This window comes from Poecilia reticulata, linkage group LG8 (genome assembly GCF_000633615.1).
Source record: "Poecilia reticulata strain Guanapo linkage group LG8, Guppy_female_1.0+MT, whole genome shotgun sequence".
Taxonomy (NCBI): Eukaryota; Metazoa; Chordata; class Actinopteri; order Cyprinodontiformes; family Poeciliidae; genus Poecilia; species Poecilia reticulata.
The window spans coordinates 16,394,711-16,418,459 of NC_024338.1; the positions used below are offsets into that span (position 1 = coordinate 16,394,711).

The 23,749-nt window shown below is 38.9% G+C and overlaps 2 protein-coding genes across 19 annotated transcripts in view; one reads left to right on the plus strand and one right to left on the minus strand.

Moving 5' to 3' along the window:
- srcin1a (SRC kinase signaling inhibitor 1a) overlaps positions 1 to 6,581 on the plus strand; it is a 112,634-nt gene extending 106,053 nt beyond the window's left edge. For 17 of the 18 annotated variants that reach the window (XM_008415870.2, XM_008415872.2, XM_008415873.2 and 14 more), the window contains one exon: positions 327 to 6,581. In XM_008415870.2, the coding sequence (XP_008414092.1) occupies positions 327 to 332 (6 nt within the window). In that variant the 3' untranslated portion in view covers positions 333 to 6,581. The remainder of the gene's footprint in view (positions 1 to 326) is intronic. The other variant, XM_008415860.2, reaches the window with a different exon arrangement.
- fmnl1a (formin-like 1a) lies at positions 6,108 to 22,795 on the minus strand. The gene is made up of 25 exons (XM_008415883.1): positions 22,230 to 22,795; positions 16,452 to 16,535; positions 15,995 to 16,081; positions 15,814 to 15,887; positions 14,549 to 14,632; positions 14,324 to 14,467; positions 13,777 to 13,885; positions 13,517 to 13,593; positions 13,339 to 13,432; positions 12,912 to 12,986; positions 12,592 to 12,702; positions 12,022 to 12,171; positions 11,806 to 11,907; positions 10,785 to 11,355; positions 10,573 to 10,697; positions 10,279 to 10,481; positions 9,947 to 10,181; positions 9,794 to 9,862; positions 9,634 to 9,714; positions 9,429 to 9,558; positions 9,184 to 9,347; positions 8,999 to 9,100; positions 8,826 to 8,921; positions 7,163 to 7,268; positions 6,108 to 7,073 (listed from the first exon to the last, which is right to left on the minus strand). Exons 1-25 carry the CDS (start codon positions 22,404 to 22,406, stop codon positions 7,009 to 7,011), a joined length of 3,315 nt encoding a protein of 1,104 aa, XP_008414105.1. The 5' UTR covers positions 22,407 to 22,795; the 3' UTR covers positions 6,108 to 7,008.
- Positions 22,796 to 23,749: the final 954 nt, after the last annotated feature.

Consider the following 23,749-nt stretch of genomic DNA (forward strand, 5'->3'; position numbering starts at 1 on the left):
GTTTTCAAAGAATGAACGTCATAGAAATGTGTGAAGTAAAGGTAGTCAACAGTGTAATACGTTGTTTTTTCACTGTTGCGCCTTATTAGTGGGATCAGTGGTTCTGTCATCATGTATAGATGGTAGCCTGTGTCTTGGCTTTCATCACACATGCTGATATCAACCTGAATAACAATATCCTGTGTTTGTCTCTTGTTCTCACTCCCCCTCCTCTCCCGTCCACTACATGTTTTCTTCTGATACTTCATCAATCCCGCCCCCTTGTGTGACCCCGTGCTGCCCTTCACCTCCCGGCCTGCCCGTCTGCTGCAACCATTACCCTGCAGCAGTGAGCGACCTGTCCCCTCGTCCAGCCTCTTCAGTCTCCTCCTCCTTTTCACGTGACTACAGAGATGCACACTTATCTGCCCACATTACTTAACCAGCTCCTTTTACATCTCTAGCATTCAGTCCAAAGTTGTGCTTCTAGACGGGTGTGAGTGTGTGTTTGTTTGTGCAAGCACGCTTGCTTGCACAGGTGTGTTTGAATGCCCTGGTGGTGACGGAAGGTGCTGCAGGGAACACTGCCCAGCCACGACCAATTTTAGAACTTTTTAAATTTTTCATTATTTCCCACTTCAACCCCCTGAAAACCTCATCTCTCTGCGCTCCTCCTCCGCCCCCTCCTGTCTTCTGTGTCCCCGCTCTACTCCAAGGCCTTGGGGATCAACCGCGCCGGAACCACTGAACCGTACCTGTCTGGACTGAAAGCGAGCATTTTTTTAGGCCGAATGCCTACTCCTGCAGCAGCTTTTGCACCTGGTTTGAGAATGCCTCCCCATGAGGGGACTATGCCCTCCCTGACAGTCTCCTCCAGCCAAGCAAAGGCTCTCCTGGCGAGCCTGTCAGCCTCCGGCCTCTGCACCGAGGCCCTGCTCCTGTCCTCCGCTCTACGTCAACGCCGCCTTCTCCGGGAGCAGAGAGCGTCATCTTCTCTTCCCAGCAGCCTGTCCTCAACCCCTACATCCTCCTCTTCTCCCACAACCCCTACTCCATCCCTGTCTCCTTCCTCTCCCACACCTCTTGGTTCCTTTACCTTCTCCTCTGGGATTGTCAAACCCACCAGACGGAGACTTGACAGCCCCCAACAACTTGGCAACAGCAAGGATGGTGACAACTCTTAGTAATGAGTAATAGGAGGAGGAGGACATGGAAGAATATAATTCTAAAATTATCTTGTCACCGAGCAAGAATAGATGCATTTTTTTTGTTTTACACTTATTTCCTTTCAGGATTCTGTAGATGCATATTTTCTTCATTTTTTTTTCTTACTAATGTTGAATACACCAGACTCTGGATGCTTCATAATCTCACTTCTTTTTCTTTTTTGGACAAGTTTCCTTCTCTCGTCTGGCTGCACGGTCTCCCACGCAGTCCTTTTGCCAGATTCCCAAACAGAGTACACACAAACAGGCCAGGCTTCGCTTTTTCACCAGCTGTCTGCTACATGGTTGGTGTGGTTGGACGTGTTCTCATTTAGTGGGCTGTTCGTGGTATAGTTTCCATAACTAGACTGTGTGTATGAAAATAGAGTCGCAATAATCACCAAGTGAGTCCAGTAGTTATATATGTTTAGGATAATGTTGCTCTTTCTTACCTGCATAACCTTGCAGAATAAATCTGCTGAGAAAATAAGAAAAAAAGACAGATGTGATGAATGTGGTTTTTAACTGTTTGGTGCAAAAAGGGCATTCTTTTCTTTTCCTTTCTTTTCTTACATCAACCAAGTTTTAGATTTTAAATCGGTGCTATATTTTCCCTTCTGTTAGCACTCACTGAGAGTTTACATAATTGTTCTCCCTTCTCTGCACATTCCTTTGGGTTTCTAATTTAATGTTGCAGTTGAAATTTTGTATGTGTCTCTGCAAATGAAACTCGTGCATCTACCATTGTTAACATTTCTAGCCTTTTTAATCTGTTGGGAACAAGAATATTGCAGCATTATTCACGAAAGCACACTGTAACGAGCAGCCATGGATCTTCACATTTCTGTTTGATGTAAAGCAAGGAGACAAAGTTACACTGAAAGAAGGAGAAATGCAAAGGAGAGGTCTGTATAACCAGTATGGATTTACTGTGTGTGTGTTGTAACTAGTTAATTGACAATCAGGATGTTTTCACTGTAGCATCTCACAGGTTGCCCATCCCAAAGACTCAAGCACGCACTTGTAAAAGCTAAGCTGAACAGCACAGACACAATGTGTGTGTAATAGTTTTATTTCATTTTGTTAATTTTTTACAATGATATATTCTTTGCTGCCCCTCAGATGATTGATCACAGTGATCAGAACAACGGGAACGGAAAACCATATAAAATAGTTTCCCGTTGATATAGTTGATTCAGGATTATCTGCTAAAAAGCACCTAGATTTTATCATACAGCAGTTTGTACTTTATATTTGACAACAATGAAGTGATAGCACTTAATTACAGTTTGAAATGTATTAAGAAAAAAAAAACTTTTAATCAGCACATGTTTAGGAATTCTGTATTTCTTGGCGCTTGTGAGGGAGTCAGGGAAGATTATAAAAATATAAAGAAAGCACAGTTTCTTCTCAAAACACAAGATCCCTCTTTGTCAGCTTAGTTATCAAATATATTAGAAGCTTTAAAAAGTTAATTTACTAAAAATAAGCGAAATAGCAACAATATAACTTTACAATTGTTTTCTTTCATAAAATATGAGTGCCAGAGTCTTTCAAACTAGCATTTAGACACAAAACAGGACCGGAGAACCTTCTGCCAAGAACATCGATCTAGTGTACATGTAAACTGGTGTGAAGGTATTGTTGATGTTAAACAATATACAGATGCATCACAATAAGTGAAACTCATATAGAAACATTACAAAAAGTTAAATGTATCTGGCTATTATTTCTGTTAATTTTGATAATTGTGGCTTATAGCAATAAAGATCCCAAAATGCTCAATTTTAGACAATAGAAATAAAACACAAGACAAAGAGCAGAGTTAGTCTTAAGAGAACTTTGAAGCAAATCCCTTTTTAGAGTTTTATGGAGATTCACTTGGTGGTGTGGACTTCACTGAATTACAGACATGATCTTCTTGGAAAAAAAATGATCTTGCTGTTGTTTGGCTGTCCAGTGTCCCACTTCACATGAAAGTCTGCTGGTATTGGTCCATTGTGTAGTTGTCAAGTCAACGACAGCACAGACATGGTTTGTATCACAGCATTGAAAGAGTGAATTGAATTTTGGGGTTTTTTTATTAGCTGCAAACCAAACCAAGATTAACAGAACTATACACTTCAATATGTTACCCTGTCTTTTAGTAAATCTTTATGAGTTTTCTTTTTAAATTTAATTACTGAAATTTATTTACGTTTACATGATATTGTTATCACAGAGATGTGCCTGTATTTAAGTGTTTTTGGATGTCTGCAAGTTGATGCTAACTTTTAAAATCATGCTTATGAAGGAAGACTGGGTGCTAAATTGGTTTGTTGTCATCAGACAGAAATAGTTGTTTAGTTGTTGCAGTAATAATAAATTATTGTTGCATTTTATCCTTACTAAGGCACATTATAGGCATTTGTCAAATAACCTGAATTAGTTGCATAAATGTCTACTACTTCAATGTAGCTAATTTTTGCTTTTGAAGCTCAAATCATGATGTAAAAATTATTTGTAAATTCAATAATTATGGTAATTTCCTTTGTTTTTTTTTGTCTAAATTTTTTTTGTGGGGAACCAGGGTTAATTTCCACTTTAAGAACCTCATTAACTCTGATGAGCACAAATCTATAAATTACACATTTCATCAGTCTAGTTTTGACTTTCACTATTTTGGGTGGCTGGTGTTTTTCTGGCTGCTGTTTATTTACGTCAAATCGCGGCGGGGGAGTTTTTCTAATGTAGAGCCTTCATAATGAAACCATTCCATGGCTACAGAATCTCTGTGTTTGCCCGGAAGCTGCCTTGCTGTTTGTTGACAAGGTTAAACGGACAGCTGCACTTCTCTGCTGTTCGCCAGAATGGCTCAAAGAAACTGATCCTCTTGGGCATCGAGATTAACACATGTGCAAAGGCGGCTCGTGTCAGAGAGTAGGCAGCGTGAGGGGTGAGGATTAGTTTGCGGACATGAGTTTGAAGGCTACTTTAATAAGGCCGGCTTTGACTCGCCCCGTCTCCATGGAGAGCGCTGGAGTGAAAGAATGAGTGTCGGTCGGAGACAGTATTCGGCTGCTTGCTCCCCCTTGCTCTGAGTTTGCGTTCTTTTTGTGTGCGGTCTGTTGAAATCGTTTAGCTTCAGGTTGAGAAGGTATGATTTCTGATGGGGTTCAGTTCTAAGCAAGATGTGCAATAGGTATTTAGCACTCTTACTCTTTTACCAAGGTATTCCTCTTTGCCTTTGTCATATTTATGCCTGTTTGTCTCCAAGGACCTGCAATGTTTTTTCCTGGTGCCTGAATGATCTCGCAAGCAGCACTGACAGAATAACACTTTTACCCAAATAAGAGCTTCAGAAACCTGGCTTGGTTCCTGTTTTTTCCGTTTCGTTTTGTTTTGTCTTAAAGAAAAATGAAAACTGCTTGAAAGCACAAATGTGCGAGCTCACAGCCTCATTCTTAGTGCATTCTGGATCTGCAAGGAAGATTCAAGCTGAGTTAAAAACTGAATAGAGTAAAGAAAATCCTTAAAGCAGTAACTTTCCTAGGTGAATTTGCTGCTTGCAGCAAGGAGGAAGTATGTGGTATTTTAGCCTAAGTGAAACCAGAGAACCATGTTAAAATGCCTCCTGGACTTTTTTTTGTTGTTGCTCAAAACAAGTGTTAGTGGGCTGTGATTTCAACAAGCTTGGGGGCATGTTGAGCACACTCTGGCAATCAGAAAAAAAACCATGCAAACTTGAAACTAAACATAGGAGAAATATACATATATAAATATATCTAAGTGAGATGTTTGTGTATGATATAATTGTGAAACAAATGTGAATATATACATAAATATTTAGGCCTAGATTAAGTTCTATACTGTAAAATGTCCTCATATCTTCTGATTTATATATTAGTGACCATTTTGTACAGACTTTTCTTTTTTAATTCATTCAGAGAGATATTACATTTCACACTAAGATTATTTATTCATATGCAGAACATTTTTATATTGTTTAAAATATCGGTGTAGATAACTGTTAGGCGCTGTAATATACTTTAAAGTTGATTTTGAAATTCTAGGGTTTTCTTTACAAATAATGAGTTGAACTTTATGTAATTATGACAATTTCAAAAGCTTTTCCCTGAAAATGCTCGTCCAGCTTGTCTGCACCTTTGCCTCCTACTGTTAAAGTGTAAGAGGCTGGACCAGTGCCTGTTAGTAGGGGCTTATTTTGCTACTAGGTCTGGGTTATTTTGTACGTGTTTTTTCTTTTTCCTCATTTTATTCTGCCATTCTGTATTTGTGATCTAAATGGTATTAGTGACACTGGAGATGGTCAGAAACACAGAAAATGTAGTACTTACTGTGATACAAGTCCAAAGGCTTCAAAGGAGGCCTTGCTGCTTTGACTAAAGCAAGTTACTTGGCTTTAATTCTTTTTTTCTTTTTTCTCTTTTTTTTCTTTGTTTGCATGTTAACTGAGATGGCAGGAATGTGGATTAAAAGGTTCAGAGACTATAAGTGTACATTATGTTGCTTATTCTGCTCCAGTTTGTGGCTTTAAGTAGCGTTTAAGCTAAACTTTTAAAACGGTAAAAGACAGATATATTAAAGAATCATGTGGAGAGCTATGAAGTCTTTGATTTTGCCATTGTATTTTTTTTTTCTGATACTTAAACTACATTCTGTAGTATGTATCTGAGATTTTTACTTGAATGTGTGGATGTTCAAAAATCTTGGCATCAAAAATAAATTTAAAAAAATCAATAAAATTGACTTGTAAATAGGTTGAGTCATAGAGAATTCACTGAATTATGTCCAAAAGATAATGTTTTATTATAAACTATGATGATGGATACAAAGGTATATACAAAAACAATGCATGTATAGTCTCAAGCAAACGCACGGTGCAGTTTAGAAAAAAAAAAAAAAAGTTACGTACAGTACATGTTTTTTTTTTCAAAGTTATAAGAAAGAGTCAGAGAAGTGGGTATATATATGTTTGAGGTTTACAAACAGAAACGATACATTATTTTAGTATGTGTGACACGGGCATGTTCAGTCTTACTGTGAAGTTACGTGATGACGATAGTGACTGGGAGTGTTGAACATCCAGGGATCAGAAGGCTTGAACGCACCCCAACATGAGAAATCAGCTACAGTTCTCCCATTTGTAGAGTAGTGTGACATAGGAACAAAAATAACTACAGAAAATAGATCAATTATATGAGATATATAAAATTTAAATGCCTACTGATACTGGAGATAATTTTATCAGTGTGGATGCCATGATATTCTGTGAGAAATGTGTTTTTGTTTGTTTGTTTGTTTTTTTCCGTGAGAAGACAGCAGGCACCTGAACCTGCCTTCTTTTGTACATAATTTGCTGTGATTGTGTGTCCAATAAAGTGCAGCCCTCTTGTACAGTCTGATCTTGCTTTATTCCTTCTGCTTTAAGGCACACGAGTCACTACTCGGGTCATAAAGAAAACAAATACAAAAAACAGTGGTTACAAAAATGTTTACTTTAAAAATAAGTCATGATTTTTTTTTTTTTTTTTAAACAGTCTTACAATTTTAGAGCACACAAGTAAACTGACGGAGCGTAGAAAAGGTTAAGATTGTCTTGATGAATCAACGTTGGTGAACTTATTGGTAAAAATTTTGCATTTTCTGTATTTACATAGCTAAGTCATACTAAAAATATAGTTAATACACAATGGCAAATGACTGACGCTGTTCATGTTATATTGTACATACATCATATCCTAAAAGCTCGATATAGTTGCTTGTATATTTGAGTGTATATCATGCATATTCATCAAAATGACATAAAATAAGCCAAATTGACTCAAGTTTCTTGGCGCTGAGCTGGCCGACGACCGTCTGAGCGTCTGTAAGGTGCTGTCCTCAGATCTGATGAAAAGCGACAACAAGCAGGTTGTGAAGGTAGAACTGTACCTACGCTTCAGTGTAAAACTCTACAGTGTTTCTTGTTACTGTACCTGTAATAATGTCCTCCAGAGCACCATCTTTTCCCTCTCGTACCGGAGATTTCACCTGCCTCTTCTTTAACTCTGCTATCAGATCCATCTTCGGCATCATGGGGCCCTTGAAAGAAGACATATATTTAAATTATGATTGAAAGTGTCTTGAGGTTTGCTTGTTTTTTTTTTTACACAAAATTACAATGTCACTCATTCAGGTTCCAAACAAAGTAATATATTTGAGACATTTGTGTTCATTCTCATATTTACAAATTACAGTTAATAAAAACTCAAGTTTCTCAGAAAATTATAATCTAGAAAAGACTCTTAATTGGGTCTCATTTGCATAAATTACTGCATTAATCATTTGTTGCATAGATTTGTCAGCCTGCTGTTTTGCTGAGTTCAGTGCAGTTTGTATTAATAATGCCCTTCATCTTGTCAGTGGCTCTCAGTGGCTCTTCAGCTGTGACTCCAGGCACAGCTAATGCTTGACAGTCCTCCGCCTTTGCTGCACAGCCAGCCTTCTGGTGGCTGTTTCAATCGCAGCTTTTGCTACCACACCTCTTCCTTTCACTGAACCTTTCTCTATTATGCTTAAATGCATCACTTTGTGAACAGCCAGCTTCTCTGGCAATGACATTTAGTTGCCTACTCTACTTATACAGGATGTCACAGTCCGTCTGCTGTAAAACTGTGAAGTCAGCAGTCTTGCCCATGATTGTGTAGGCATGCTCATAGCATAAAGCCTCTGTATTTAAAACCCGTTTTTATTGCTATTATATGATATTTTAATTTCCCAAGAAATTGAATATTAGGGTTTCTTCCATATTAGGTCATAATCACCTAAATTAAAAAAACAGGAGCTTGAACAATTTCAGTGTCTGATAAATTTAAATGTAAGATTTCCTTGAATTGCTGATAAATTTACTTAAATGATTTCAGACTTTATGGGGATGCATTTGTGTAATTAATGTTTCAAGAATACAATAGGAAAGAAATACATATTAGCAAACAAAATGGTACAAAATAGTATAATCACAGTGTGCAAACAAACTTGAATCATTCAAAGTCTCAGGAGTTACTTTCCTTGAGCTTTATTCTGAATAGCTATTGTTGTTTTAGAGAAATTATGTTGTAACCTCAAAACTTCTATTAATCCAATCATTTTAATTCATCACTTTATACTTTTGATGTTTTTATAATTTCATGCAGTCTTCTGTGGGATGAAAAATAATATAACGTCTTCAGAGAATAATCAATTAAATCAAAGATCTGATAGAGATTTTAACATTTTTTAGTATTATTTTATTATATGTTACAAATGCTTCACTACATTAACAAACAAACAAACTAACACTAGTATCACGTTTTTGTTTCTGGCTACAATTGAAAACATAAAAAAATAAATGGTAGCAAATTGTTAAGAAACTCGGAGCTGAAATAAACTCAGATGAAGCAGAGAATTATACGTCTCGCACAGAATGTTTCTTGCGTATGAATGATACATTTTATGCCAAACTTCTGTGATAACTGTAGTGCTCTTGGCAGCTCCCTGCTGTTGTAGCGCTGTCTCTGTCTGGTAATGTTTAGTTTAAGACAATCCATGCTGTAAATCAGCGAATGGGAGAAAAACTGAAATCTTCCAGCCAACCACATTTCTAAGAAGGGATCTTCTTACCTTTTGTGCTGCAGGCTTTTTTGGAGATGGTGCTTCTTTTTCCTCAGAACTCTCCTTTTCCATTTTCTTTTTCAGCTCAATTTCTTGCAGTGCCGTCTGCATCAAAAAACATGGATAAGGTTATTAGCATGAAATGAGCTGTTGTAGAAATGGATGCAACAGAGACCTCTCACCTTATAAGCCTTTATGAAGCGCACAAACAGCGGGAAAAACATGGAAGGCTGCGTGGTTTTGGGATTCTCTCCAAAATACTCCACGACAGAGGCATAAGCATCCTGAAGGGATAAGCAAAAATGTATGTAAATACAATAAACATAACACAGGCTGTGTTATGGGTTGATAATAACAAAATTCCAACCTGTGCCGTCTTGCTGTCTTTGATCAAAGACTCCAGGTGCTCACTGTTTGTTTTGATGAATTCCTTTAACACCGGGCTGTCGACCTGCACCAGGAACTCCTTCTTGGTCATCTCCATTCCTCTCTCCAATGACCGGACATCCTGGAGAATACTGTCCAGGGATACTAGCAAAGAAAAAAGGATATATTTTTAAAACATATTCAGACACTAAAAAATGTAGGCCTAATTGAGCTGTATGTATGTACCAACAGCTGCTTTGTCTATAAAGTGAAGATCGGTGTGGAAGTTGACTAGGTCTGGGTATTTTTCAAGGACGATATTAGTGATGAACTGAAGTAGCGTCTGGGAGCGGTCGGTGGACTTAGTCTCCAACAGCTGAAAGGTGACAAAACTGGTTTAATGTTTTGTGCAAACACACGAGTAAATCTGCAGCAAAGCAAAACTACTTACAAGGTCAAGACTCTGCAGCCTGAAACCGTAGGCCGCACCTCTCTTACTGCTGTTCATGTAGTTACCAAAGGCGAGAACAATCTGAAAGAGAATGCATGAGTTGAATAGCAAAATCTCACACATGGAAGTCACACAAGTGTTTGTGTGCAGTTTGGCTTACTTCTAAGATCTTTTTCAGTTTAGCTGAAGACTTGATGGACATGGACGCAGCAATGATGGAGTTCAGTTGCTGTGGATGAAGTGAAAACACCATAAGTCCATTTGGTTTGAGCCTATTTCAGCTGAAGTTTCAGCGCTTTAACCACAAACCGACCGGCTGCAGGCGTTTGACGCTCTCCGGGAAGTTGCCCATGAAGGTAAGCGTGTTTATTCGCTGGTTTAGACGGGCGATCTTCCCGAAACGCAGAATGAATCGGTCTTCATTAGTCAGCTCCTCCAGTGGACGGCCTTCTTTCTCATAGTTTACGAGAAGTTTCATCTCAAAGTCTGATGGGATGAAGTGTTCAAGTAATTCCAGGAAGTCTATGGACAGAGACTGCTGGTCGTACCTGTACGATAGATGGATTATCATCAAAGAGAGCAGTGAAAGGGACAAGAAGAGACTTATTCTGGGAATGACAAACAGTAATCAATAGAAGGACATACGTCTCTATGGCTGTGCAGATAGCCGATGGGTCCATTCCGCCCTTGCGGAGAGTGATGGCTAGATTCTTGGCCTTGTTTGCATCAATAAGTGATGTCTTGGTAGGAGCCTTTTGTGCCACCTTTTTCTTAACCTTGGATAGATCTGCAGAATTCCCCTGTGCCCTTGTCTTGAAATGTTCCTCAAATATGTCCATGTTCAGCTCCTTGTAGGGACAGAATGTTAGGCGGAGGAAATGAATTATTTTATTCCAGGATCAATTTAAAGTGAATATATTGCAAGTTGCGTAATCTCACCCCTAGGATCTGCTCATCGTCTAACTCATTAAACACTGTGCCAGTTACTTGGTTTGGTTTTAAAGCCTGCCAGTTCAACAATGGCATCCTGTACTTGGTCTGAATTGGCTTCTTAGACTTGATCCCTGAGCAAACGTAAACAGGAAGTGGTCAAACACAAATCAGGTCATGAGCATTAGTGAGATTTTTCCCATTTGTCTCGATGTCCTCACCAGATTGGGCATTTGGAGCTCCAGGAGGAGGTGGGGGTCCACCACCAGGTGGAGGAGGAGGAGGTGGGGGTCCAGCACCAGGTGGGGGAGGAGGAGGAGGGGGTCCAGCACCAGGTGGGGGAGGAGGAGGTGGTGGGGCTGCAGGACCAGGTGGCGGTGGAGGAGGAGGTGGAGGTGGACCTGTTCCGGGCGGGGGAGGGGGCGGAGGAGGAGGAGGTGGTGGAGCAACAGAACTTCCATCTGATGGAGGAGGAGGTGGGGGAGGAGGAGTCGCAGTCTCCCCTGGTCCTGAGGTTTGGATGCTTGGTTCGATGGCTGAGGACGGGCTTTGGACATACTCAACAACTTTCACAGGCACAACCTGGATGTCGAGGCCTCCTGACGGAGTGCGTCCGAGTTTGATAACCCCCTTGTCCTGCAACTCCTGGATCTTCTGCTCCAGCTCAGACTGTGACTGACCGACAGAGGAGCCCCGACGCTCCCACTCCCGCTCTCGCTCCCTGTCCAGCTCCCGCTCTCGTTCTCTCTGCTGCAAAGAGCTGACCTGGGAACACGACTCACGGAGGCTTTCCTGCAGGAGGCAGACACAGGTTGTCTTAACTTGTCTTCAAACAGTTTTCCATGGTTATTAGCCCAGCGTTTGAGGTTTAAAGTCCCACTTTATTAATGCTTTCAACTAAACAATTGTAAATATTCCTTGAGTAAATTCACACTTGGAAGGCAGCATCTAATAGTGAAAAATCATAATTATTCATCACTTGATATTGACATGAACTTGCTCTTTCTGTTGTTCTGTCAGTTTCCCGCCTTGATTTGTACTATGCATTAAACTGGGTATAAATGCACATCTAAGCTGCTCCATATTACAACTTTATAGTAAAAATAGGATATAACATTCGTTTGTTCTCAGAGCTTAGTCAGATGATTCTTCAAAATTTAATAGTAGAGTTATCAGTGCTAATAAAGGTCACAATTACACTCTTTGCCTCTCTGATAGTGTGTGTGTGTTGTTGGTTCTTACTTTGAGCAGCCCAGCTTCCTTGGTGGCCTGCATGAGCTGAGTCTCCAGTTCAGATATCCTGTCTGTGGTCTGAGTCTCTAGCTCCTCAAGCCGGGAGTTCAGCTGCAGCACAAAACGAAAATAACCCTGCTGTTGAGCCCCGATTTAAACCACAACCTATGCAACAGAAGGGTCTCCGTTACTGAGCTAAGAATGCTGCAAGATGTAATATTTCACCTCAATGTTGTGATTCTGCAGCTCATCCACATGCTCCAGTACTCCTCCCCTGTTCTCTGCATCCTCCAGCAGAGCGCCAACGTCCAACACGTTGTCCAAGTAGGCCTGGATCTGGACTTGCAGCTTCTCGCTTTCAGTCTGTTTCAGACTCTGATGCACAAAAATGCATGAAGATTACAAATTAAAAGAGGTGATATATCATATATAATAATAATAATATATATACATAGGAATATTATTGTATGTTTAATATGTTTATTGTATGTTTAATGCCTACAATCACTGTCATGTTTGTCAATATGAGAAACATTTGACATCATGTCATTACTATTTACAGATCAGCTGAAAAGTAAAAGAGAAATTATTTTCCTTGAAACAATCTTGCAATTACGGTCAAAAAAGTTAGTTACATGTTAGGATTAAAGACAAATAACTAGCTTCAGGTTCATTTTATAGCTCTTCTGGCAACTCGTCATTCCTCTTTAAACCCATAAAACACTGTCAAATGACACATTGTTCTGCACTACTGATGAATATGAAGGTCTAAGCTGAGTTTTCCCAAACACTGACCTCCAGATATTTGTCTAATCCAAGGTGCGTGAACTCGTACTGTAGATGAACTCGGAAGTTCATGTTCTCCACTGAATGGACCACAATGTTTATGAACTGCATGCAGGCCACCTACAGACAAATGTGGAAGTTAAACCAAAGTTAGTTTTACTCGGTTCAGTTTAAAAAAAAAAAAGAGTTATATAAATCTCAAGGAGAAAAAAATATGTTGCTTGTTCTAATTTTTTGACATATCAAATATTAAAAATGACTATCTAAAAGTTTCATAGCCTAAAATTAGATAGCATCATACAGTAGAGGTGGTAAATCCATGGTCCTACCATGAAGTCAATGTTGTTGTCATCATTGATGAAATACTCCATCAGCTTCTCAAAGCGGTTCCTCTCTTTGCTCACCTGAAGATGATAAATATTTAGATATGCAGTTAGACTGTTGCCCACCTGGGGGCATAAATGCATCTTTTCAGAATTTCTGATCAGCTAAATGTATTGAATTTCTTATCTGAAAACACTATAAAAAAAAATATGCTAAAACCCTGCACTGCATCAGAGTTTGAACTTACGAACGCGTGAATGACAAGTTCACACAGTTAGAAATGTGACAACATGAGAAGTGGACTGTGCCACTGGCAACATGTGTCATGTTGTCAGTGACACAAGCATGCAAAAACAGGATTACTAAAGAGCAAAAAATCACATGGTACTGGTTGCGTTTAGAAAAAAGAAGAAAAAACCCCACAAATTTCACCTCCTTAAAGTTGTCAAAAGCGGAGAGGATGATGTCATGCCCTCCTCTGACAAGACAAACGGCAGCCAGCAACTCCAAGACGAGAGCTTTGGTCCTGTCAGGGCAGATTGGGATGTGTCAGGTGTCCATGCAGACGGGTCAGCGAGGCACAGTTTAACTCAAACACAAAGAAACTCACCTGGGATTCTTGCTGTTGAGGCTGAGCGTGATCTCATTCACACAGCGTGGGTGAGTCATGACAAGGTTAAAACCAGACTTGAAAACAGAAGAAAGGTTTAAAACAACCGTTAGCTTTACAAAATGGTAATCTTTAATCTTCGTCAGAGGAAGCTTAAGATTTTTTTGCAGATCCAAAGATATAAAACCTAGTTTTCTGTCTGCAACACATTTTGATGACAATCCATGTCTGCATGTTCAGACTGTTTGATTTTACTCTACCTGATAGTTCATGATGGCTCTTAAGCACATAATGCACACATGAATATCATCTCTCTGCTGGGATGAATGCGACTTCTTATGCATCCTGTTTGCCAGAGTAGAGCTTATTCTGAAAAGGAAAACCGAGTTTAAGAGTTAAATAAATAAAAGCCGTGAGACAAGACGCAATGGCTTCGAATGGTTTGCGTTTACATCTGAAAAATGGAGTCCTGTAGCTGCGAAAGCTGTCAGTCATATTACTTTGACCTCAGATAATATTCTTTTTCTCGTCTGACATCTTGCATCAGTTGGACAAATAAAAAGTGAAGCAGACATTTGCAGGAAGATAAAATTCTGCCCCCTCATTTTCTGAGAAAATGTCTCAACACGGTGACCCCAGAGCGCATGGCTTCTGCTTTACACATTCAATTTTGTTTTATCTGTACGACTAAATTTGCTGCAAGTTCCTTTTTATGAACATCTCATGGTGATGAGAACTATGTAGACGACGTGGCCTCTTTCTAACCGCAGTCATACCACTGATCTTTTATGGGCGCAGGCTTCTTACCTTACAGTTAGGGCCCGTGCAGCTCTGCTCATCCCATGCGAGTGACCCCCGCTGGAGCTCTTGGTCAAATCTTCCATTGACCGCTCCGCTGGTTTTTGTCTGTCTGACAGGGTGCCACCATTTTCCACGGGCTCCAAGTCAAATCTGCAAAACGTCGAAAATTCACTGTTAGTGACAAATGTTGCCACCGTCGGAGAACGTAGCAAATATTCTGTAAGTACTCACGAAGAATCACTTTGAGCATGCGACAGGTATTCCACCAGGACATCCAAACCTTTGTTCTGCTCATTAAGAAATTCCTGAGCCCATCTGAAGAAAGAAAAAATATAAATTGCATTGCCAAATAAAGTATGACAACAGGCTTAATGTAGCACAGCAAGGGTTTGTCAAGTTTTCAACCAGTTGCAGCACAGAATCCAGGTTTCTTTAACGACAAACAAAATGTATTGAGTTTAGGCACTGACATGGAGGTCAGAAGTAAAACTTAATATGTTAACTTAATTGTTTTGTTTGCATAAAAACTAGCATTCTAATTTAAGCTAGTAGCTACAGGAAATAAAAAAAGTAGCCTCTGTAAATAAATAATTTTGCTCACCTCATTACAGATCTGTGTTTTGTGTTACATTCAGTTTTGGTATCTAAACATTAGGGCTCTATGCATGCAATGACTCATCCAGATTGCTGAACCATTTATGCTTCTGCGTTATTTTTGGATGTGGATGTGTGATGGGTCATTCAAATACAGATTATGAATCACGAATGACAGCACTCGTTTTCCTTGCACGTTCCTTAATATGATCTATTTTAGATTTAGACTGTTGCTCATCCAAGGCAAGCTTATTTTTCATAGCACCAATCAGAAACTTACATTGTGCCACTTGACAATCTAAGAAGCAGAGATAAGACTATCACTTTAAAAACACAAAATAATCCAAAAGGAGTCGCCGATATGCTTTGGAGCGCAAAGATTGTTTTAAAAAAATGAATTAGTCATGCAAACACCCCAAAGTCATAACTTGTGTTAGTTTGAATTTAGAGGCACTAGAGGCATATTAGGCTGACTGAATATTTTTTACCCCACCCTCTGGTTGAGCAGGTCCAGCTAGTAATCATGAAAGCATTGTTAACACCAACAGCGATCAGATGGCGAAACCAAATGTGTTCTGATAAAAGTTGTACCTGAACTGCTGGTAAAACTAGAAGCATGCTTAGTTTAGCATCAGTATGGGTTGTAGGTCACATTAAATATTTTGGCCAATTTGTCCCTTGATTGATAGCAAGGTTGAATTTAATGCAAATCCAGTTTTGTTAACGTCTTCACTGTTGTGCCTTTGTATGACATTCATGCACCGTACATCCCCAAGAAAGTCAAATAAAAGCTGAATCGGCCTTAAAAAATGCAGAGGAATTGAAAAATAAAGCTGGGATCCTACATTTGCATAAAATGCATTTTCACTTCAAATGATGAAATAAGAATCATGCATACTGACCCGATGTGATTAGTACGAAGGGATATCTCCAAGGCTTTGAGGACCTGGGTGGCATCTTGAATTTTTTTCTTCGACTAAGGAAGGAAAAAAAAACGAGATTGTTCTGTGGTGTCACTACACATGTCTGAAGATTAAATTTGATATTAATTCTATTATTCAGGGGGTCAGGCAGCCCACTGACCCTGCGGGACACCCCTCCTTGATCTTGGTAGAAGCTCTTTATCTTGGACAAGTAAGTGGAGGGGGGGCTCTTCACTTGGAAGCGCTCCTGGTGGGAAACAGACAGCAGATTTAACGTTTTATACATTTTATTAGAAAACCGGTGATGAGCACAAACGCACAATCATCATATTTGTGCACCATTTGAAGCTATTCCTACATGCACCACTAAATCTAAAAAAAAAAAAAAACACACACTAACCACCCTTGGTTACCATGGTGACACCTCTATAAGTTGCCACCACAGAAACTGAGCTGCAGGGTTTTCACACTGCACACGCCACACCAATTTTTTTTTTTTTTCACTAAATGTTTATGTACTTTGAGTCAACTCTGTCCTGGTGAAGGCACTGGTGCAACAATCCCGTTCAGAGTCATGACGTCTTTTGCGGTTTGAAGTGATGAAACAAAACGCTCACCTGATCGCAGACTAATTCCCATTTCTTGTCGTTGTCGTATTGACTCAACAGCTTAAGTTTGTCGGGAGGCAAATTCATGTAGCTCTGAAGGAAAGAGAAAGAGAAAATTATTGCTATTATTTTTAAAAATTACAATAGAGAAATGTATATTTGATCCCTTTCTGAACTCTTTTGCTTTTGCTCTTTTGTTACGACTAATAGTTTCAAATCATCAGGAAATTTTAAAATCAGACAAAGATTGCCTGAGTAAGAATTCAGTAAATTAAGGAGGGAACTGCTATCTAAACTAATTTGACTAAATGCGAAACTAGGGATATCAGGGAACTACTGATATCAGATGTTTTAAATAACTGGCAGTGAGTCTTTACATTTCTGTGGAGGGACTTTTGCCCACTTTTCTTTGCAGGATGGTTTGAATTCAACCAAACTGTAATGTTTGAATGGCCTGTTTGGAGTCTTGCCTCAGAATATCAAATAGATATATGTAACCCTAAGCTTTGACTAGACCACTCCAGATACTTGATTTTGTTTGCTTTGAACTTAAACACCCGGATTTGTTGACATTCTCTCAGGTGCAGGACCTAAAGAAGCAAAGCAGACTCGGATTATCAAACTACCGTGTTTGACTATCAGTACTGTTTTGTCAAACTCTTCGCAAGTTTTACAGATATTATAGGATGTACATCTTCCAAAATGTAAAATATTTTTACACAGTATCTTGGTGTAAGACCAAGATATTATAGTTTTGGTTTTGGTCAGCAGAGGTTTTAGACTGAAACTCCTCCTTAGATACCATTTTTGCCCACTCTCTGTGTTTTTATTGTTGAATAATGAATACTGGCCTTGATTTGAGGCAAACAAGGCCTGCACTGCTTTCAATGTTTGTTCTGGGTTCTTTTGTGATATTCTGAATGAGTCGTCAATGAAGAAGTAATTTTAGCAGGCTGGCCACTCCTGAAGCTTCACACATTTTTTATTTTTTTTTATTTGTGGACAGTAGGTCTCATTGTAGTTCACTATTCTGCTTCTTCAATTGTATGTCGGTCTAAACAGATGTACATCAGATGTCAGTAAGAAGTAGGAGGATGTACCTGTTCAGAGGAAAGATGACTCAGTGTTTGCATGAGTTGTGGGTTGTTGTCAAGAGCTGCTTCATCTCCCAAAATATATTTGTGATAAACAGATATTTTACCTCAGAAGTCTTTTTCACTGACTATCACTTTAGCTTGATAAAACAAAACAGCAAAATAATAAATAAAAAATGAAGGTTTTAGATCTTTATAATGCTGCTTTATCACAATTCTTAAAATATACTTTAACTATAGGAGATCCAGGAATAAAACGTCCAATTTCTCCATGTTATACATCTTGAAATAAGTACAAATATTTACACAGATGTTTTTGGGTCATCACTGTCAGGTTGCCTTTTTCTGTTTGTGCACCTCTCATGACGTTTTGTTTTGTTACATCTTCCTTACTGTTTATTGGCTATAAGTTACAGCGAATCAGCTTGAGGTCAGCTCAACAACATTAAAAATTTACTCCCTTTGCCCTCTTTCTCTTTTCTTTCCATATTTTTGGAAAGTCCGGTGTGACTTAGGTGATGCATTGTCCTGTAATAAGATGGACAAATGACCCTGGAAAAGTCGACCATAGTTTGGTTTATGTTGCAATATTTCAGGGCAGCTTTCTGCATCCCAGGAGAGGACACAAGTGTAGCTGGTGATATTGATGCAAGCCAGCAGAGCCTGGCTTCTGCCCATGTTTCCATCAACATCTGACTGTATTTTTGTCTTGGTTTTTCCCCAAGTCAAAGTTAGCCCTAAAATAATAAACTGCTGTGTGTTATAGACTTGTACTTTATGATTTGATAAGCAGTGCATCAGCAGGCATGTAGAGTTAGAAATAAAAAAAATACATATAAATATATATATTTTCATACTGTTTGACTGCCTGGAGGAAATAAAAGATGAACTAAACTTATAAATCTTGTTTTTCTACTTCTGTTTTCCATAATCTTTTAGATTATTACGGTTCAGAACTGTAGAAAGTGACTGTACATCACATGGATTATGACTGAAAAACCCCACCTCCAAAGGTTTTTAGTGTAGGCTGTTGTAGTAAGGTCATAAGTTTAGTTCTTAGTGTTAAGAAAGGGCACAACAGAAATCATATAATGACTGAAGTCTCATATAATAACTGGACATTCTCTTTAAAAGATGAAGAAATATAATAAAAATAAATAAACAAATATAAATGTGAATAATTCAGTATCAAAGTAGGGGCCTTGTAATTAAATGAATATATTCCTGTACAAATCTTGTATTTATTCCTAACTTAATTTAAAATACTTTCAAGTCAGATCATGCACTTTGATCTAACCTAAAACCCCTAAAGCACGCGTTTTCTGTCAAGACAAATAAGTTAACTCAGCACTGGGTGTGGTTTTTGAGTTACCCCATGCACACCCAAACAGCAACTTGGTGTTTCTTTTTCACATTTGAAAAAAAAAAAAAAGGTTCAAAACGGAAATGGCCCGTTGCCTTGGTGCAAAAGAACGGCTCTTCATCCTTGGTGGGGCCAGGGTGGAGCCCCTTCGTGGGTTTTGTGGTAAGAAAAAAGGGCAGATGACAACGTAACTCACGCACATTGACTTACATTGTCAATGTTTGGAAAAAACTGGTGTTAATAAAGAAAGAAAATGCCCACTTGGTGCAAAATGTCTTTCTTGTTTAGAGATTAAATCTTAGGCTTACAATGGAAGTGTTCTGCTAAAAGAGGAAGTGAGGTCATACATTCATATGAGCTCTGGGAGGGCGCAACAGGCACGAAGCAGCACAGGTCATGTTGGTTCACCATGTGAGATGACAAAGTATATCACACAGATAAGTTTATATTTATCAAAATACAGTTTTGAAGAGCACTTCTCATTTATTAAGGAAAGCAAAAATGATCTATACCAGAACTGTTTTATCGGGTTATCAACAGCCACTGCATCTGAAGCAGATTTAAGTCCAGAATTTAACTAGGCCACTCTACAAGTTTCCTTTTTAGTCAGGCTAAGGTGGATTTCATGGTGTGCTTTGGATCATTGTCCTGGCTGGACATTCTCCTTCAGGATTCTCTGGATCTTGAAAGCAAAGCAGTCCCAGATCATCACGCTGCAATCAGCATGTTTCCCTGTCAGCATATTGTTGTTGTTTTTTTGTTTGTTTGTTTGTTTTTAATGCTGTAGTTTTACACCAGCTGTAACAAGAATGTAACAAGAAGTCCACTCTCCAGAAAGTTTTACTTTTGTCTCTAAAGTCCTCAGATTATTAAAAGAATTTGAGATAATTGAGAATCTGATTTTGGCAAATGTGAGATGTTTTTTGTGTTCATTTGCAATTTTGTCTTGAAACTCTTCTATAAAGCCTTTTTTTTTTTTTACTCAGTTTCTTTCTTACTGTTGAATCATGAGCTATGGCCTGCAGTACTTTAGATGCTGTTCTGGACTTTTATAATGTCATGTATGAGTTGTTAATTCACTCAGAGTCATTTTAGAGGGCCAACTTGTTCCATGAAGGTTCACCACTATTCCAATGTTTGCTACTTTTGTAAATAATGGCACTGACTGTGATTCACCAGAGAACAAACTCTTAGAAATGGCTTTGGAGCATTTTCCTTTCTGTTTAAGAACTTTTGCACTACTTTGTGTCATCAGACAGGCTTTATTTAAGTGATTCTACAGGCTAGACAGCAGTCAAGCCTGGGTGTGACTAGTGAAACTGAACTCAGCTTTCAAAAAATTTGCTTATTTGCAGTTAATTCTTGGTTTCACGATGCACATACACGGCACCAGATTGGTTTGGACAGGTTTTCTTTCTTCTTAATGCATAGCCATTTAAAAATTGTTCTTTATTTGCACAATGTGTATTTGTGGAATGCTGACATTTGTCTGATGATATGAAACATTTAAATGTGAGAAGAAAGCAGAAGAAATCTGTAAGAGGACAGATACTGTTTTCTCAGCCCATCCAGCATGAGGAAAATGTGTGAGACCCACACACTCATAATCTCTACAATTACAATCATGAAACGACTTATTACGGTCGTGATGGTGCAGACTCTGTATTTTCTCAGGCACAAACCATGAGCAGCAGCTCCTGGGGTAAATAATACTATATATTCAATGAATCTACGACATATGTCAGTGTAAAATGTAGATAACAGATATGTTAAAATGTGAAGGTGATCTAAGTCCATCCACCAATCTATTCTCCAGGCTAGTGCCTGTCTCCAGCGATCATTGAGTTGGGACGCATGCTGGACAGGTTATCAGTTACAATGGAAGCTCTCTCCTATGAGCAGCTTAGTAACCAATTAACCAAGAATTAATTAATTAATTGATTAATTAATTAGTTTTTGGACTCTGGATGCTGGGGTTCTGAGTCAGAACACACACATGCTTATGGAGAACATGCGAACTTCATGCAAGAAGACCTTTGGCATCAATTTGAAACCAGAACCTTCTTGCTGCAAGGATCAAAATCCTCTATACATGAAGCGAAACGATGTGAATACTTTAAATGTAGATATCAGATGTAGGCATTTCTTGTTGAGTCTGTTTTATAAAATAAATGCACTGCATGACTTTTACCATCTGCATGACTTTAGTAATCTGGAAAACTGGGAGACCAGTCGTTATAGTAATTTAGTAATGCTGTTTGGTAATTTGATATTTCCCCTTTCATGTCTGATATAGAATTGCATTCACACAACAGGATTTTGTTAGGGTTTCTTTTTTCTGATGCAATGTGTCAAATGTTGTGTCGCCATTGCATTTCACAACTAGTTTATAATATGTTGCATAGAAAATCTTTTTGCTCTGAGATAAATTCCGATCCATTTACTTTTCATTTTTTCACCTGGAGTGTTGTTTACTCGTTACTATTTTTAAGTGAATCTAGAAAACGATAAAGAATAAAGCAAACCACTTCTTCCTGTTGTGATGTTTACATGGGAAGGCATCCTCACACTGCAAACTGGGGGAATAAATAATCTTCATTCTGACACCAACGTTTCTGAGTTCAGCTCGTCCTAAGAACCAGTTTACAATCTCTGGTTCTTTGGGTTTCATTAGTGTGTTACTTTGCTAACACCAACATAACTAAGACCAAGTGAAACTAATCTTTAACTTCACAAATCTTCTTTTCCAACTCAACAGGTTTCTTTTTATATTATAAGAATTTGAATTTCTGCTGGCGGCTCTGTGATTTAAACAAATACTGTATGTATTACTCGTGAAGATTGGGGATTTTTGTCCCCGGTCTTTTGGGACTGTTGAAAGAATGGTGAAACTCTTGCTTTCCGGTCCTGTGTGCTTTCATATAAAATGTGTTGCTCAACTTCCCCTTGAGGCCAGTTACCCATGCAGGCACTAATCGCCCGCCTTGTAGTCAGGCACTTCAGAAATACCTTGAATTATTTGTGGACATTTGAGCAAAATGACAGATTATCGACCACGTTCAAAAATCCTGATACGTAGTTATAAAATTTGCAGAAGAAACTGAGACAAATAGTGGCAAACGTAATGGAAATATTGGTAAACATGACGAAATAAATGTTATCTTCCCTTACTTTAAGTCTCAGTTGATTTGTTTTATATAGTTTCCTAGATCTGTGTTTCCCGATCAGCTGGTCTGCTACCGAAACTTACATAATTCCTTGAGTCTGTGCAGATCTCTATAATCTGGTTTGTTTTTATGTGCAGTAAAGGTGTGTTCCTCAGCTACTCACCAGCACCACATTGAAGCGCTCTTCCAGCTCCTCTTCTGGGGGCATTGGAAGTTTTGGTGAAGAAGATTGCTTCTTCTGCAAAGGCAGTGTGGGGTCACTCATCGCCGAAACTGAGTTCCTGGCCTCTCTGCCCTCGGCCGTCTCTAGCTCCAAGCCCCCTGCGGCCGCATTCCCCATCACTAATCTCCACAAGTAATCCAGGAGGAAAGCTGTACACAAACCAATTCACCTAAAAAACCAGACTGTTCCACAGCAGAGTAGTGAAACGTGATCACTCCAAATGACAAGAAAGAGAGTCCTGGGCCTTCAAGGTGATCAACATTAAGTCTTTGGCTCGCTAAAATCTTGCTTGTCCAGATGACACAAGAAGTGAAGAAAAAAGTTGGGTTGTCCTCATGTTTGCTCTCTGATTAACATCTCTAGATACAAGATAAAAAAAAACCCAGTCAGGTCCTGGCAGAACTGAGAAATAAAACCTAGACTGTGTCTCACCAACTATCTGCACTGGTTGAAAACTTCTCTGCAAAGTAAAACTCAGAGGCCTGTGTGTGAGAGGAAGGAGAGGGAGTGTGATACACTCTGTAACTAAGTCAGAAACCACAGAAGCACAAAAGCAGAAGAGCAACTTCCTGTGTGACAGCAACAGAACCTGGTCTAGAGGACAGGGTGGAAGATAAATGTGGCAACCGTTAGTAACATGCATGAAATAGGTGGATGATTAGAAAAAGAAAAGTACAGTGTGGTGGCTCGAAGATAAGATATGAAGTTAGTTTAATGAAATTATTACATTAGCAGTTGCACTTGAAAACTTTAACACAGGGGGAAACTGCCCCTAGTTAGTGGTGAAAATATTTGCACTGGAGCCGTTTATTTCCCTAAACTTATGTTTATATATGATTAAATTACCAGAGTCCTTCCTTAGACGATTGCTAGCCAGGTAAATAAAGATGACTTTGGAAAGAATGATAAAACAGCGCCTCCGCGTGGTAGAAATCAATTGTTGCATTAACTGTGGCGCATTTAGGGTCATTGTATGTTAGTCAGTGTCAATCTGTTTGATGTTTAAGTATTCTTATTGAGTAAATAGATCAATTAATGCTATTTAAAATTGACTTCAACTACCTGCTACTACTTTTAAGTGTCTTATTGTGTGTGCTGCACATGAACTGAAAGCATTAAAGCTAACGTCGAGTCAAAGCAACTTATTGCAATATTTGCAACAGCCCTCACTGTTTATTCATTTGAGACGGCTAAGCTTTCTTGATCAGCCTTTAGATCTGGATTTTTTTGTTGCTATTTCCAGAGGCGCACTTGAAAGCAGTCTTGGTACTTATTCATCCTTCCAAAATGACGAAACTGTATTTTACTATATATTTGCTGGGTAATTTAATATACTGTATTTACGCCAGGCAAAGGAAGGTAAATGTTGCAAGTGTAATGAAACAGTGCCTCTATGTGGCAAAAGTCAGCAAAGGCATGTAGTGGTGTTACCTTTAGAGTCCTCTCTGTGTTAGGAATTT

Excerpts from the sequence above, each read along its gene's own strand:
- fmnl1a (XM_008415883.1), bottom strand. The coding sequence starts at position 22,406 with ATGGGGAATGCGGCCGCAGGGGGCTTGGAGCTAGAGACGGCCGAGGGC. Across the intron at positions 10,698-10,784 it reads AGCTCCAAATGCCCAATCTG|GGATCAAGTCTAAGAAGCCA; the intron begins GTGAGGACATCG and ends ACGTTTGCTCAG. Across the intron at positions 9,101-9,183 it reads AAGACAGCAAGACGGCACAG|GATGCTTATGCCTCTGTCGT; the intron begins GTTGGAATTTTG and ends TTATCCCTTCAG.